This window comes from Astyanax mexicanus, chromosome 11 (assembly GCF_023375975.1).
Source record: "Astyanax mexicanus isolate ESR-SI-001 chromosome 11, AstMex3_surface, whole genome shotgun sequence".
NCBI classification, from domain to species: Eukaryota; Metazoa; Chordata; class Actinopteri; order Characiformes; family Acestrorhamphidae; genus Astyanax; species Astyanax mexicanus.
Window position 1 is genome coordinate 27334673 of NC_064418.1, and position 14363 is coordinate 27349035.

At 36.7% G+C, this 14363-nt stretch overlaps 1 protein-coding gene across 3 annotated transcripts in view; it reads left to right on the top strand.

The window, feature by feature from the left end:
* Positions 1 to 14363, top strand: part of epha3 (eph receptor A3) — a 158389-nt gene that overhangs the window by 4460 nt on the left and 139566 nt on the right. For all 3 annotated transcript variants that reach the window (XM_049485063.1, XM_049485064.1, XM_007251746.4), the window contains exon 2: positions 6205 to 6269. In XM_049485063.1, the coding sequence (XP_049341020.1) occupies positions 6205 to 6269 (65 nt within the window). The remainder of the gene's footprint in view (positions 1 to 6204; positions 6270 to 14363) is intronic.

A 14363-nucleotide genomic window follows, 5' to 3' on the forward strand; every position in this document is an offset into this window, starting at 1 on the left:
TTTATTGTATAAATGCTGGCAAATCTTTATAATTAGTTGCAGGACAATGAGTAGGCCTCGTGCCAGATTGATATTTTCCTTTATAATAAACAACACATGGAAGGAAAAAAGCGGGGACTCGTTTTCCTATCTTTTCTTTAATCTGGGCAGACTGCCTAGTGAAACATACTTCTGTTTAAAGAAGCAAAATAATTTTTCTGCCATTTAGCAGGACCTGTGTAAGTCAAGCCCAGCTTGGGCAAACCTGGGGGACTAAAGTTTCAAGCTCTATTTTCTCTTACGTATCGGCGCATATGTGTGTTAGCTTGTGTAAGACCTGTGTTTGGTCCACTCTGCATGCTACAATGCAACTTTAGCTCATATTTATTTATTTCCGAAAGCAAATAAACAAGTGAACATGTGAGTTTCATGAGTTTTGCCTTTGAGGCCTTAGCAGGCCCTGACACGATCCACGATCCGTATTTTTAGAGTCACTTTGGTTGGGTTGTCATGGGCTTGTGAAGGTGCATTACGTCCCCGCTGGGAAGGGCAGTGTTTTTTTTTTTTTTTAATGATGAACGATGGTACCTTTCAGAAGTGCCGAAATTTTGCTTACACATGTGCTCGTGGTAAAAATAGTGCATTCGGGGCCTGCCTGCAACGTGCTCAGGCCAGTCATTGGCGTGTGGAGAGAAAGAGGGCGTTTGGTGTAGGGAGCTGAGCGAGGAAAAAAACGCTGTGCAGTGGCTGGGACAGCAGACACACAGAGACACCGCTGAATTATTCATACGCCAGAGTTTAATACTTCATTACCAGCAAGCCAGTGTAGGTGGGACATAGGGTGGGTGATTGTATAGACATATATATGCTTTATTTTTGTATGTATTTATTTATTTTATTATAAGTTTGGGCAAAGTTTACGTTTATAGCATTCAATTACAACCTCTTTATAGCTACACGCTTGGTTTTATGTCTGTTGATGGACTGTGTAAAATATGGCCTCTTAAAACAACACATAACATTTAATACACGTATTTCAGCTTTCACTAGCATCATCATCAATCTTGCGATAACTTGCATTTATTAGTCTTGGAAAGGCTGTTGGTGTTAAATGTTGGGAATTTTATTTCAAATTTGGAGATTCTCCAACAAACAGTTTGCTCCAGAGCTGACCAGCCGTAGGGATGGCTCCAGCCTATAGGCTGAAGTAAGGGATCAATGGAGGCTCTATAGGACACACACACACACTGAGCTGTCCTCTGCTCCTCTCTGAAATCCTTTGAAAATAATCCCCAACCCCACCATGTGTCCCACACACTCACAATCAGCTTTTAATAAAGCCAGGCCTCAGCATGCCCCGTCCCCTTGGACTGCGCTTCTGAGGTGTTACACCACCTGAGTCTTCTGATTCCCGTTTTAATTTAATAACAGATTTAATTAGCTACCTGAAAAGGGTGAAGGTCATGGAAAGCTGAGAAAAAGTCTTGCTCATCCTTTGAGAGCCATATGCTTCCCTCGCCAAGCTGGCTCATTCAGAACACTGTATACAGAGTAAATACTGTATGTTGCATGCTGTTTTTCCTTCTTTTTCTTCTTGCAAAGCATTAATATGCAATTAAACTTTGGTCATATAGATATTTTATATACTGTAAACTAGGTCTATCACGAGTCACGATAATTATGTTATTGACATACCACACAGTATATGGATTTGACTAGTATCCGTATTGACCATTATTGCCCATTACATTGAGATCGCATAATTTAAGCCATAACATTTGAATGTTCAGATGGACTTGGTTTCAAAGCTTCAACTTCCCTGAAATTTTGGCTTGAAACTAAAATTAGTGAAGAGAACACATTACCCTGAACATTAAAGCGAGAACATCCCAATACCCAATACGTTTAGTTAGTTGGTGTTATGGGTGCTTTAGCATGACTGTGTAAATATATACTGTAAATACAGCACATATTATATCACTTTATACAGCGTTGGAATAAAATTAAGAGACCATATCATTTTCTGAATCAGTTTCTCTGATTTTGCTACTTATAGGGATATATTCGAGTAAAATGAACATTGTTGTTTTATTCTCTAAACTACAGACAACATTTCTATGTATTGTATTGTAATAAGTATTGTAATTCAGAGCATTTATTTGCAGAAAATAACAGCTAAAATAACAAAAAAGATGCAGAGCTTTCAGACCTTAAACAATGCAAAGAAAACAAGTTCATATCCATAAAGTTTTAAGAGTTCATAAATCAATATTTGGTGGAATAACCCTGGTTTTTAAAAACAGTTTTCATGCATCTTGGCATGTTCTCCTCCACCAGTCTTACACACTGCTTTTGGATAACTTTAAGCAGTTCAGCTTGGTTTGATGGCTTGTGATCATCCATCTTCCTCTTGATTATATTCCAGAGGTTTTCAAATTGAGAAAGTCAAAGAAATTCATTATTTTTAAGTGATATCATATTTTTTCCCAGAGCCGTATATGAATTTTTCATTTTTATTTGTATTCCGTATTAAATTTTTTTTTATATTCTAAAACCAGTGATTACCAGTAATATTCTTACTATTTAAAAGCACAATGCTCTTAAAATAATAGTGTGATTGCATATTTTTTTAATCATTGTATCATTTTATTTATTGCAATTATTTCTAGTACCATACATCAACACATCCAAAACAAACTAGTTACTGTGACAGGCCTGCTGTTATAATCCACTGATTTATTTATTTATTTATCGTTTCGTTGTGGGCCGTCCTCCTTGAGCAGCGAATAAAAACATTGCCTTCTCCTCCTCCCGCTGCTGACGTGTTCGATAAGGGTGCCTTGTGCTGATGAAAGGAAAACTATAGTTATTGGAGCAGGGATGATTTATCAGGAGAATGGATGCCCGCCGGCAGGCTGTGGTTGTGATCCTAGATTATTGTCTCTCTCCTGTATTGATTTACCTGTTTTGCCCTGTGTTATTTGTTCCCATGGACAGGCAGAGGAACTGCTATTAATAAGCAGAGTTCCCGCACGCAGGCAGAAGGGACGTTCTTGTTTTTGGGCCGAGGAGGAAGGTGCTGCCTGATGAAGCAACACTGCGAGGTGGCTGGGTGGTGTCTCATGCTGTGATTTCCTGCTCCTACAGCTGGAGAATTTGCTTCACGAATGGTAGCCATCTAATTTTCTCTTCTGAAATGCCCCCGGTCGGCTCAATTTGAGACGTTGGCTCGGCTCATTGAGAAATTTAAATTGGAACCAATGGGGCTGCTTGTGAGCTGCCATTATCTGACATAAGCAGATATCTTTATTACAGTTAATAGGAATCGCTCTACTGTATGGGAACGGCCAGCTGTTTGGCTCTCTCTCTCTCTCTCAGGTCTCTCAGGTGCGGCCCCCATTCGAGAGGTTTGCAGTGGAATCTGATAATGGCCTCTTTCTCTCTCTCTCTCTCTCTCTCTCTCTCTCTCTCTCTATCTCTCTCTTTCTCTCTCTTTCTCTCTTTCTCTCTCTTTTTGCTGTTAGGTTTGGATACACACATACAATGTGTGCCAGGACAGAGCGGCACCGCTCTCTATCATTTTATACTGGCCGAACTTGAGCGATGTCTTGTGTTTGAAAGTTTACGGCCTACAGTTTTTATGTCTTCTGACTCTTCTGACACATTTTTTTCTTGTGAGAAGTAAATGACCGTGTTCCCTATAAAGTATATTTCACCGAGCAGCCGTGGTAAAAAAAAAAAAAAAAAAAGGTTTCCTGCCGGTTGTCCGGTATCAGTGAGCTCGTAGTTCGCCCGGGCCGAATGTTTACTGGCCAGCGCGTCGGCGAGAGTGAGCTGCATGGTGATTAATCCCAGCCATGGGCGCCATGCTGAGTGCCCCACATGTCAGCTGTGATTATGCGTTTATTGTACATCGACGGAGCCTTTGTTCTCTTTGTGCCTGCGAGAGCTTCACTCAATCAAACCGCTCTGGAGCTGAGAAGAACAGGAGACAGAGAGATGTCAAAAGCTTGTCAAGATGCTAGAATGAGGCTGCCTTTGTAGACACTCACCTCCTCTCTCCTATAGTGCACTCTAGTGCTCATGATTTATACATCCACACAGAGACAGCCATTTTGTCCTAGATTCACCCTCCTCTTTGAGGACTCAATATTGCTTCCAGAATTGCACCCCCCCTAAACACCCTCCACTTTCCCCCACCTCGCCTTCTGCTTTGTGGAGAGGAGACAGTGAGGAAACTACGACTCACAGGACTTAAACTTTAACTTTAACTTGTTCATACAGTTCATTTCATTCAATTTGTGTTTTTAATATTAATTTATTAATTTACCATTATATTGTTGAACATTGTTTCCAAAATAAGCCTAAGTATTACGCTAGAAAAACATTTATTGTAAGTTAATTGTATTATGTATTATTGTATTATTAATTGTAATATGGATGCAGTATAATATTGGAACAGTCATCTATCGCATTACCAATATTGGCAGATATTTACTTAATTCAGCATTGTGACATTTTAAAGAATATCATCAATGATATTTAATTATGTATTTATTAAACTCCAAAAGAGGTTGGTGGGTTTTCAGTTTTTTTTTTATAATTGTGTGCCTAAAAGTTTTCTTTTTAGCATTCTTAAAAAAGGAATCGCTTTGCATGCACTCCATAAAATAAAAAATAAAATCAGACCTCTGCTAGCTTGAAATATATTGTTAGTATATACCTAGTGTTACATAAACAACTGTAGGTATTATGGTGTGGATCATGGCAGCATAACAGCTTCCCACAAGGTCTTTAGCTAAATTATGAGTATAAATATATGTGTTTTTTTATTTTATTGCAATGTTTATATAATTGAGCTTGATTGAATTAACATTGATTGAATAAAAAAAAAAACAATGATAATTAATTTTTTTTAGGGTATTATTATTAGTAACAGTAACAAATTAAGTTTGAAGTGGCAAAATGTTGGCCTACTAAGCTCAGAGTTTTTGAGCATTTATCTTGTTTTCGTATTTTGTCTTGGAAAAATTATTATTTGTGCTGTCAGTTTGCAGTGCATCTGGACAAATGCTTAATAATTTTTTGTTTCCTTTTTTAGAAACTTGATATGCTATAGGTTGCAATTCCGAAAGTAATATTTTTATGTTTTTTTTTTTTCTCGTCTTTTGTGTTTTTGACTGGTGGTGACTTTTCCAACACAGATGCAGCAACAGAGTTAATTAATAAACAATTACTACTCATTTTTGAGGCTAAGAAGACTTTTGGGAAACAGGCACAAAAATTGGCGTTTATAAAATTGTGTTGTTATGGTAATTTGCATAGTTTAATAATAGTTATCTGGAAACGCAAACCAGAATATTTACATGTTGGGTAAATACTGCACTTTTTTTTTAACTGTTTTACTGCAATTATAAATCCTCTACAAATAAATTGTACACATTGCAAGTGGACACTGTTTTAATGTTAGCATTTTATGTTTATTTAATGTTTATTTATTGCTGTCATCGGCACAAAATTCCAAAATTCAAAGTTACATTGAATTAGTAAATGAATATTTGGCACAATGTGAGCAGCTTGCATATTAAAATAGTTTAAAAAACTTAGGAGTTAGGAGATGTCAGAATTCTACTAACCTGCAAAGGTCGAGTGCATTATTTGGATGAGTGATAGTGAGAGTGAGTTTGAGAGAGAGAGAGAGGGAGAGAGAGATAGGCATGTAGTGTGTCAGGAGAATCAGTGTTATAATCTCTTTAAGACATCAGAAATATTGGATTTCATTCTGCTGATGCTTGTCAGATAATAGAAGCCATTTGTGTTCTCCTTGCCTTGTTGGAGAAGATGCCCATCAGCGAAAACAACACAAAGAAATGATAGGGAAGATATCGACATGTGAGACTCCACCACCCGCTGGCATCCTCGTGGAGTCAGCAGATCAGGGATTGGAGCTGAAATGGCCTCCCGACGTGGGGAAGTTTTCTCCGTTTCCCTGGCGTCTGCACCGGCTTTGGCCATTTGGAGGATGAGTCCCGATCTGCTGAGAGGAGAGGCTTCCACTGTTTGTTTTATTTGATCGTGCCATGAGAGTAGTGCAGCTGAGTAAATACTGCGCTGGTCAGAACGGACACGTCTCCTGGGGCACGGGTGGGAGGGTAATTGAGGCTAACAAGGGATAGATGCTCATTTGTCTTTTTTTTTTCTTCTTTTCTTTCTCTTTTCCTGCAGTTAACCTGTTGGATTCCAAAGCAAGCCAAGGGGAGCTGGGATGGATATCATATCCGTCACATGGGGTAAGTATATCAGTGTTAACTCATACTCGTACATGCTGCTCGGCCAGAGAGCGAGAGTGAGACACACACAAAAATAAGCTTTTTTAAGATCCGGTTTGTCTTTTCTAGTCTGTAAATTCCTAATATTACTATGATCCAATAAAATAAGCTTTCATAATTATCCAGTATAAATGTGGGGGAAGTACTTAAAAACAAATAGAGCTTACAGTAGTATTAACCACAGCAGTAGATAGCCAAAAATAAAATGTAATATGCTAAGCAGGTCAAGCAAACAGAACAAAACACCAAATAAAAACACACACATTCACACACGCACACACACATAGAAATTGCGAGCCCTTTAGGCACGGAGAAAGTCTCCGGACTAATTTATTTCTGTTGTCAAAGCCCGAAGGTCACAGTGTCCAGTAATGACCGTGTTTATTTGTTTTACTATGAATTGGCCTCACGGGCTCAGCCATTCTTACAACTTTATTAAGTGTTAAAATTACTTGTTGGCAGTTGCTTAAGGTAATCCAGTAATTTGCTCCATATAGCTGCCAAATCTGGTTTCCTCTTGCTCTTTTTATTGTTGGCACCGTAAAATATGGAACCAAGGTTTAGTGTGCTGAAAAAGCGTGGGTAAAAAATGAAAGGGAAAAAAAAAGGAAAATCATCCCTGGTGTGTGTTTTTTTTTGGTGTAAGGTGGGAAAAAAAGAATTAATACTTTAATTATTAATTATTAATTACTAAATAAGTAATAAACAAATATCATTACATCTGAGTGCACGATAGAAGTACTTTTTTGTACTCAAGGGTACACTCTTCATAATTGTACCCTCAAAGGTACAATATTGGTCTTTACAGGGTCAGGTTTGTTCCCTCTGAAGTACAAAGTCATTTCTAACAGCAATAAGTACAAAATTGTACCATTTATTCAGCCAAAAGGTACATTCAGTATTCTGTATCACTGAACTTATAAACAATATATACTTTAATTGCACATTTTTTATTTGAAAACCAGACAATTTTGGATCATCAAGTTTTTGAGCCATATTTAGTTGATGATAATGTTTATAATCTTTATAATCTTTATTGGCACGATAACCATGGGTACAAAAAAGGACTTTCACTGAAAGGTACTTTTTTGTACTTCAATATAAGGTACAGCCCCAGCGACAAGCTTTGTACTCTTTTAAGTACAAATCTGTACTTATATTTCTTAGAGTGTAGAATTTCAGGTTAAAGTAGAAAGTGCACAGTTAATCTTTATCTATCTTCGCAGTCAGTGTATAAAGGTATACAGGTCAGTGGAAGGTGGATCACAGGCTATTGTGCTTTTTGTGGTAGGTGGTGAATGTCTGAGTATATGAGAGTATGGTGATTTAGTTTGCATGTGCCGCCGCTGTCGTCCCGGCTGGTGAAAGAGTGTGCAGAAGATCAAGTCCTCAAGGTGAATTATTTGTAATTACTCATGACTTTTACCTAGTTTAGAGCGATAAGCAATTTGCCCCGAGAGCTCTGCCCTCAAAAATGATTTCAAATAATGTTCCGGCACGGCGCTGACACTGATGGATGTGCCTCCCGCCTTCTGCCGGTGTAAGCACAAATCGGAGCGGTTAAAGCAAATTAAGAGCTAAACCCATCGGACGCTCCCTGCGTGGCCGCCCGCTCCGATAAGGACAGTAAATATAAATCGGCTCGGCGCAGACAGCTCTTTAAACATACAGCGCTGTTTATTATGGCCTCCCCAAATTGCATCAGGCCTCAGCCTGGGATTCATTACTCCCGGCAGCTGGATTACTCTGTGTTTGCGCCGTGATTACCCGGCGCACCGCGATAGGCCGTGCCTAACTGCGCGTGAGGCTCTCCTCTGGCCTAGTGGAAATGGTCTGTGCTGGGAAGTGAAGGGATATAGATTAGAGCTTGATTATCTGTTGTAGATTAGGGATTTGGAACGCCTCATCGCTGTGCTTTGGGCATCCTAATGCCGGATTTTTGCCGTTGGAAGGGGAGTGAGAGAGAGAGCCACTTCAAGTTATGGCTCTGCTAGGGCTGAGCAATATATTGTATATATTGTATATATTGTAAATATCGTACATACTGATATGTCTGAAGTTGTGAGATATTAGAAAAAAATATATATTGTTTTGTTTCAGAGGAATGAGACTCAGCAGAGTAGTCTTGTGTGAATGTTGTAGAAACATTGCAATTAAAGGAGAAGCATGACAAGTTTATTAGTTTGTCAACTAGGGGTGGGCAATATTATATCGTATACAATATATCGTGGCACAGAAATATCATGATATTAAAAATCCATATCGTGATAATAGGGCTGTTCTGTCTTAAAAGTAGTCTATTATTTACTGTGAAGCTTTAAGTGTATTTATTGTATAATTGTTTTAGTTTGCAGTTAGCAATATTTTTTGCTGCATTATATTATTTTATGCTATATTATTTATTTTGCTGAAATGAATGAATTATTTTAGTTTTCTTAAATCGCCAAGTATATCGTTATCGCAAAAATACCCTGAAATATCGTGATATTATTTTAGAGCCATATCACCCACCTCTATTATCAACTCTCTTATTATTATATATATATATATATATATATATATATATATATATATATATATATATATATATATATATATATATATATAATTGCCACACACCTATAGATTGGCATTATTATTTAAATATCCAGCATGCTGTGTTTTTAGTATTATTAATATATTAATACTGACACTTTGTTAAGGTTTTATATTATATCTTATCATATACTGTACTAGTCAAAACGTTTGACACACTTTTTCTCATTCAATTAGTTTTCTTTTTTTCTATGATTTTGTTACATAGCAAATTTAATATCGAGGACTGTAGCCTCATTTAACTTTGAGGACAGATCTTAAAGCTAGATCTCATGAGGTAGAGTCACCTGGACTAGTTTTCTCAGTGTTTTGAAGGAGTTTCTGGAGGTGCTGAACAATAGTTGATGCTTTTTCTTCACGCTGTGAAGCTCCAGCTCATCCCAAATCAACAAATCAGTAAATCACTCATCTCAGTTGGGTTTAGTTCAGGAGATTGTGGAGTAATTACATTCTTTGACAAAAAAATACACGTAAGACAAAAACATTGAATGAGAAGGTGTTCAATATATTGTATATTGCCATTTAAGCATCTTGTAAGCATACAAGATATAATTTTTTTTTTTTGTCGTATTAGCCAGGATCCCTTTAAGACTGTTTTTTTACATACTCATAAATATTTTGAATAAATGATGGCATTTTTTTGTCATGCCATGGTGGTCATTTTGGACAGCAGACAAAAAAATAGTTTGAGGTCTGAGGAAATGTATTGGTGGATGGATTGAGTATTTTTGGCTGCATGCAAAAGCAGAAAAAACTTTTGGTTTAAAAATAAAAGAAGAAAAAAAAAAAACAGCACCGCAAACTCCCAGCTAATTTTTACAAATTAGATACTACTCGTTTTTTTTTTTTTTTTCAAAACCGAAAAAAAACAGCTTCACAGAAGTTTGTGTGTACAGAGAAAACAGTATCATCTTTCCGTTTTATAAAAAGTTTAAAATAATGAGTAACTCTATAATCTGCTAGAAGCCCAAGACCCCGACCATTCCAGAATGTCCTGTCTGCTGCTCCGCTGCTTAATGCAGTGAGACAGACTAGGCTGTGAACTGCGATTCTCGTATTGCATTTCTCAACTCCCTTTATAATTTAGCTTCTCAGTTCTGCCCCAACTGCTCACAGCCCGGGAAAGACAATAGTGTCAGCCGAGTACTCAAACTCATTTAGGAGCTCCGGCGCTCATAACAGACTTTTTCTGCTCTCTGAAAGGAAAACAGAAAGGTGTCCAGCTGTACAGAGTGCAAAGAAAAGCCGCTGTATAAACGGGGATTAGCACGTCATATGGCCGTAGTGGGGTAAATGGCCGGTGCACAGTGTGTTATGGTTCCACACTCGTAAAGCGCTGATGAAAAGGCATTGACTGATAGGCTGCAGTTGTCACCGTGGTTTGAGCATAGGAAATTTTAGCTGGAGAAGCATATGTAGTCATTTCTACAGTTTCAGGGCTTGGTGTGAGAATGACAAGCTGAACATAAGTTACAGCAAACCCATTTCGTTTAAAAAAAAAAAGAAAAAGGACAGACAGAAAGAAAAAAAAAAGAAATGAAAGAATTGTCTTTGATACAGCGGCAGACAACAAACTGAAAGAGAAATGGGTTTTGTGTTTTTCATTTCATTCACTGGTGCTGTCTTCCAAATCTAATTAGATATGGATTAATCCTATTTCCAAAATTCATTTTGGAGCCCTGTGAGTCGACAGAAGTCACTAAGTTCAGTTTCACAGTTCCACACAGTTTCACAAGGTTTCTGCCTGCCCCATATGTCATATCCATATATATTTATATACAGCTCTGAAAAAAATTAAGAGACCACTTCAGTTTCTGAATCAGTTTCTCTGATTTTGCTATTTATAGGTATATATTTAAGTAAAATTAGCAGTGTTGGTTTATTACATGAACTACAGACATTTCTTCCAAATTACAAAAAAAAAAAATGTCATTTACAGCATTTATTTAGAGTTATTTAGAGCAAATCTGCCAATACGGTGAGCAAATGTTTCCTAGTAAGATTTTTTTAAATAAGCAATCACAAAGTCACAAAGTAAAGTAAAACTGAAATCAAGCGAAAATTCCTTATTTTGTGGCTTAAATTTGAACACAAGAATGAGGATAACTAAACTGGTGACTTTTAGTGCTTATTTTGAGTTCAAATTACTTACAATAAGGTGGAAATTCTAAGTAAGAATTAAAAAGATAATTATTCTTAAAATAAGTAAAATAATTTTACACCTACAATGCTTAGTAAGACAACAATTCTTGTCAGAGAAAATAATAAGATTTATTGTCTTAAAATTAGATAATTTTAGCTTTCAGAGCTTTTTAGTTTTAAATGTTCAGAAATCAATATTTGGTGGAATAACCCTGGTTTTTAATCACAGTTTTCATGCTTCTTGGCATGTTCCCCTTCACCAGTCTTACACACTGCTTTTGTATAACTTTATGCCACTCCTGGTGCAAATATTCAAGCAGTTCAGCTTGGTTTGATGGTTTGTGATCATCCATATTCCTCTTGATTACATTCCAGAGGTTTTCAATTTGGTAAAATAAAAAATAAAAAATCATAATTTTTAGGTGGTCTGTTATTTTTTTTCCAGAGCTGTATATATACATAGGTGTGAGAGATTTGGCTATACAATAATATCACAGTATTTCTATAGTCTGTTTTTGCAATAACAATAATATTATTACTTTTATTACTCTTTATTAATTAAAATATATATATATATATATATACTTAAATGAAATTGATGTTATATATTTATTTGTTTTAAAGTAACCAAATAAATAATATAACAATAAAATGTACCACACATACATATTTAGTGTGTTCATCTAAACTGCAAACCTAAACAATTATACATATGATACTTTCAAATCTTTACAGTATGTAGCCTACCAAAACAATACCCATCAAAAGTTTGGACACTCCTCTTCTCATTTAAGGATATCTTTTCTTTTTTTATATATTTTTTAAACAACCCAGAATATGTTTTATACTTTAGATTCTTCTTAGTAGCTACATTTAGCCTTGAGGACAGATCTGAAAACAAATTAATTAAAGAAATAAATAAAAACACTGAATGAAAAGGTGTGTCCAAAATATTGATATCCAAGGCAGAATATTAATATGATAATATCACGATATGTTTTACTTTTTTTTATATTGTTTCGAAAATGATGATGAAGTTATTGCATATGATTTGACATGATATGGCACACCCCTGCCCGCATGCACACAGTACCCACCCCGTTTACTCTTCAGTGCCCTCTGTGGCATGTCAGCACTCAGGCATGTAATGGAGATCTTGGAAGCGAAATGGGCTCTAATTTTGTCCTCACTTGCAGTACAATGAAGAGGGCAGGATTTGATGGGCAGAATCGTGTCCTGTGTGTGTATACAGGAAATGTGCATGCGATACCAGGAGAAAGCAGCCGTAAACGTCAATCTCCTCTAACTAATGCAATTCCATTGTAATAGGAGAAAGAGGAGGATTATAATTTTATTACATATCTCTGAAACATAAGCTCTCCTCCACTTTGTCCACTAGTGCCAGGGAATCTATTAGGCGAAAGTATTTACCAGTTGGCCTGTCTTCACAGTGAGTGTACACACAGGGGGAGTTTGGCCACAGCCCTGCCAAATGCACCAACTGCTGATTTCCACGTTTCCCTGTTGCTTTCCTCGCTGGAGGGAGATTACTGTTGTAAAGTGATATTTGGAGAAACCTACAGTCCTCCTCTCTCTGCCTGTCCTGCGTTGTAAGTTGTAAAGCAGAGAAACGATGTCTCCTGCTGCGGGATAGAGACATAATACGGACAGACGCACAGACAGCGTGTCTAGTGGTGGCTTGATGTGATTGATGAGAGTTTATCATCTCTGAAGATCAGCTAAAAGAACCGGAAAGTGCTTTTTCTGGAGTGTGATTGCAGATAGATTGGCCTGCTATAATAACTGTCATCGACTTATTGTGCAATAAATAAACATTAATATTTCCCATTATGCTTTTGTTAACAAAGAGAGCTATTTGTCCAATTTGTTTATATTGCTGTTTAAAAAAAAAACAGTTGTTTATTTTATTTGTGTTTTATTTATTTGTAATATTTTACAAATCTTATATTACAGTTCAGACATTTAAATAGTCCTAATAATAAACATAACTATACCTTAAAAGTTTCTATAATAATAAAAGCATTAAAATTGCATTATTGTGCTATTAACATTATACATATTGTGTGAAATGGTCATAAAAGGACAATATTATTAGGGCTGGACCCGAATATTCGGGTATTCGGATATTCGTTCGTTGAGTAGGTATTCGGTTTTTAATTTTGGTATTCGGATATTCGTTTTTTTTCTCCTTTCCAGAGTTCCACCTCACTCTAACCACTTCTGTTCTCGCGGGTCCCGTCAGAATAACTTGCGCGCGGGACAGAACTGAACTGTTATTGGCTGGAGCGGGAGTTTAATCCAGACGATGCGGGAGCAAATTAATAAATAGTTAAGAAAACTGTAATAATTGTAAAAAAAAAAACCTAAAGAAAACTCTCAACGCGCAGGATGGACCAACACACACGCACACACCGATGGTGTTTGGACTGGGGTAAGGAACGGGACCACACTATTCAGCGCTGCTGTTTTAATAAATATATAAGTAAATTTGAAGCATTAAATGTAGTTTATTTAATTTATATTAGGAACGCGGGGCGGGAGCGGCAGAAATGTGTATGTGGCGGGCGGGCGCGGGATTAAAAGAAGCAATTTTTTTGCGGCGCGGTAACGAGACAGAAACGCGGGAGCGTGGAAGAGTGGGTTTAAAAATCAGTCTCGAGCAGACCTCTATTATACATGATAAAAAAAAATGCAGGCTCTTCGAAACTGATTTATATAATAAAACGTAAGGGGTAATGTGGCAACAGTAGGGGCTAAATCGGTTACAAAAGCCTTGCCTACAAAAATGATGTCTGAACGAATTTCCTCTTATCTAATATAATTTAAAATGGTTTAAAAATGTAAAATAATTTCTAAGCAAACGAAATATTTAATATTGAGCTTATAGCTCAAGTGCAAAAATACAAAATCAGTAATACGGCTATGCCCTCCTTAAACCGAAATAGACCAAGTACAATAACGTCATTAACAATGACTTTCCTCTACTCTAATATAATTTAACATGGTTTAAAAATATAAAATAATTTCTGAACAAACGAAATATTTAATATTGAGCTTATAGCCCAAGTGCAAAAATACAAAATCAGTAATATGCCCTGCACAATCCTTTAACCGAAATAGACCAAGTACAGTTTACAATGACTGTCCTCTAATATAATCAACAATGTTTAAGAATATAAAATACTTCCTGAACAAACGTTTTTTTTGTTTGTTTTTTTAAGCAAATAGCCTAAGTGTGAAAACACAAACAGCAATTTACTGGGCTGGCTTGCGCAGCGGAGAAACCGTGCAGCAGCA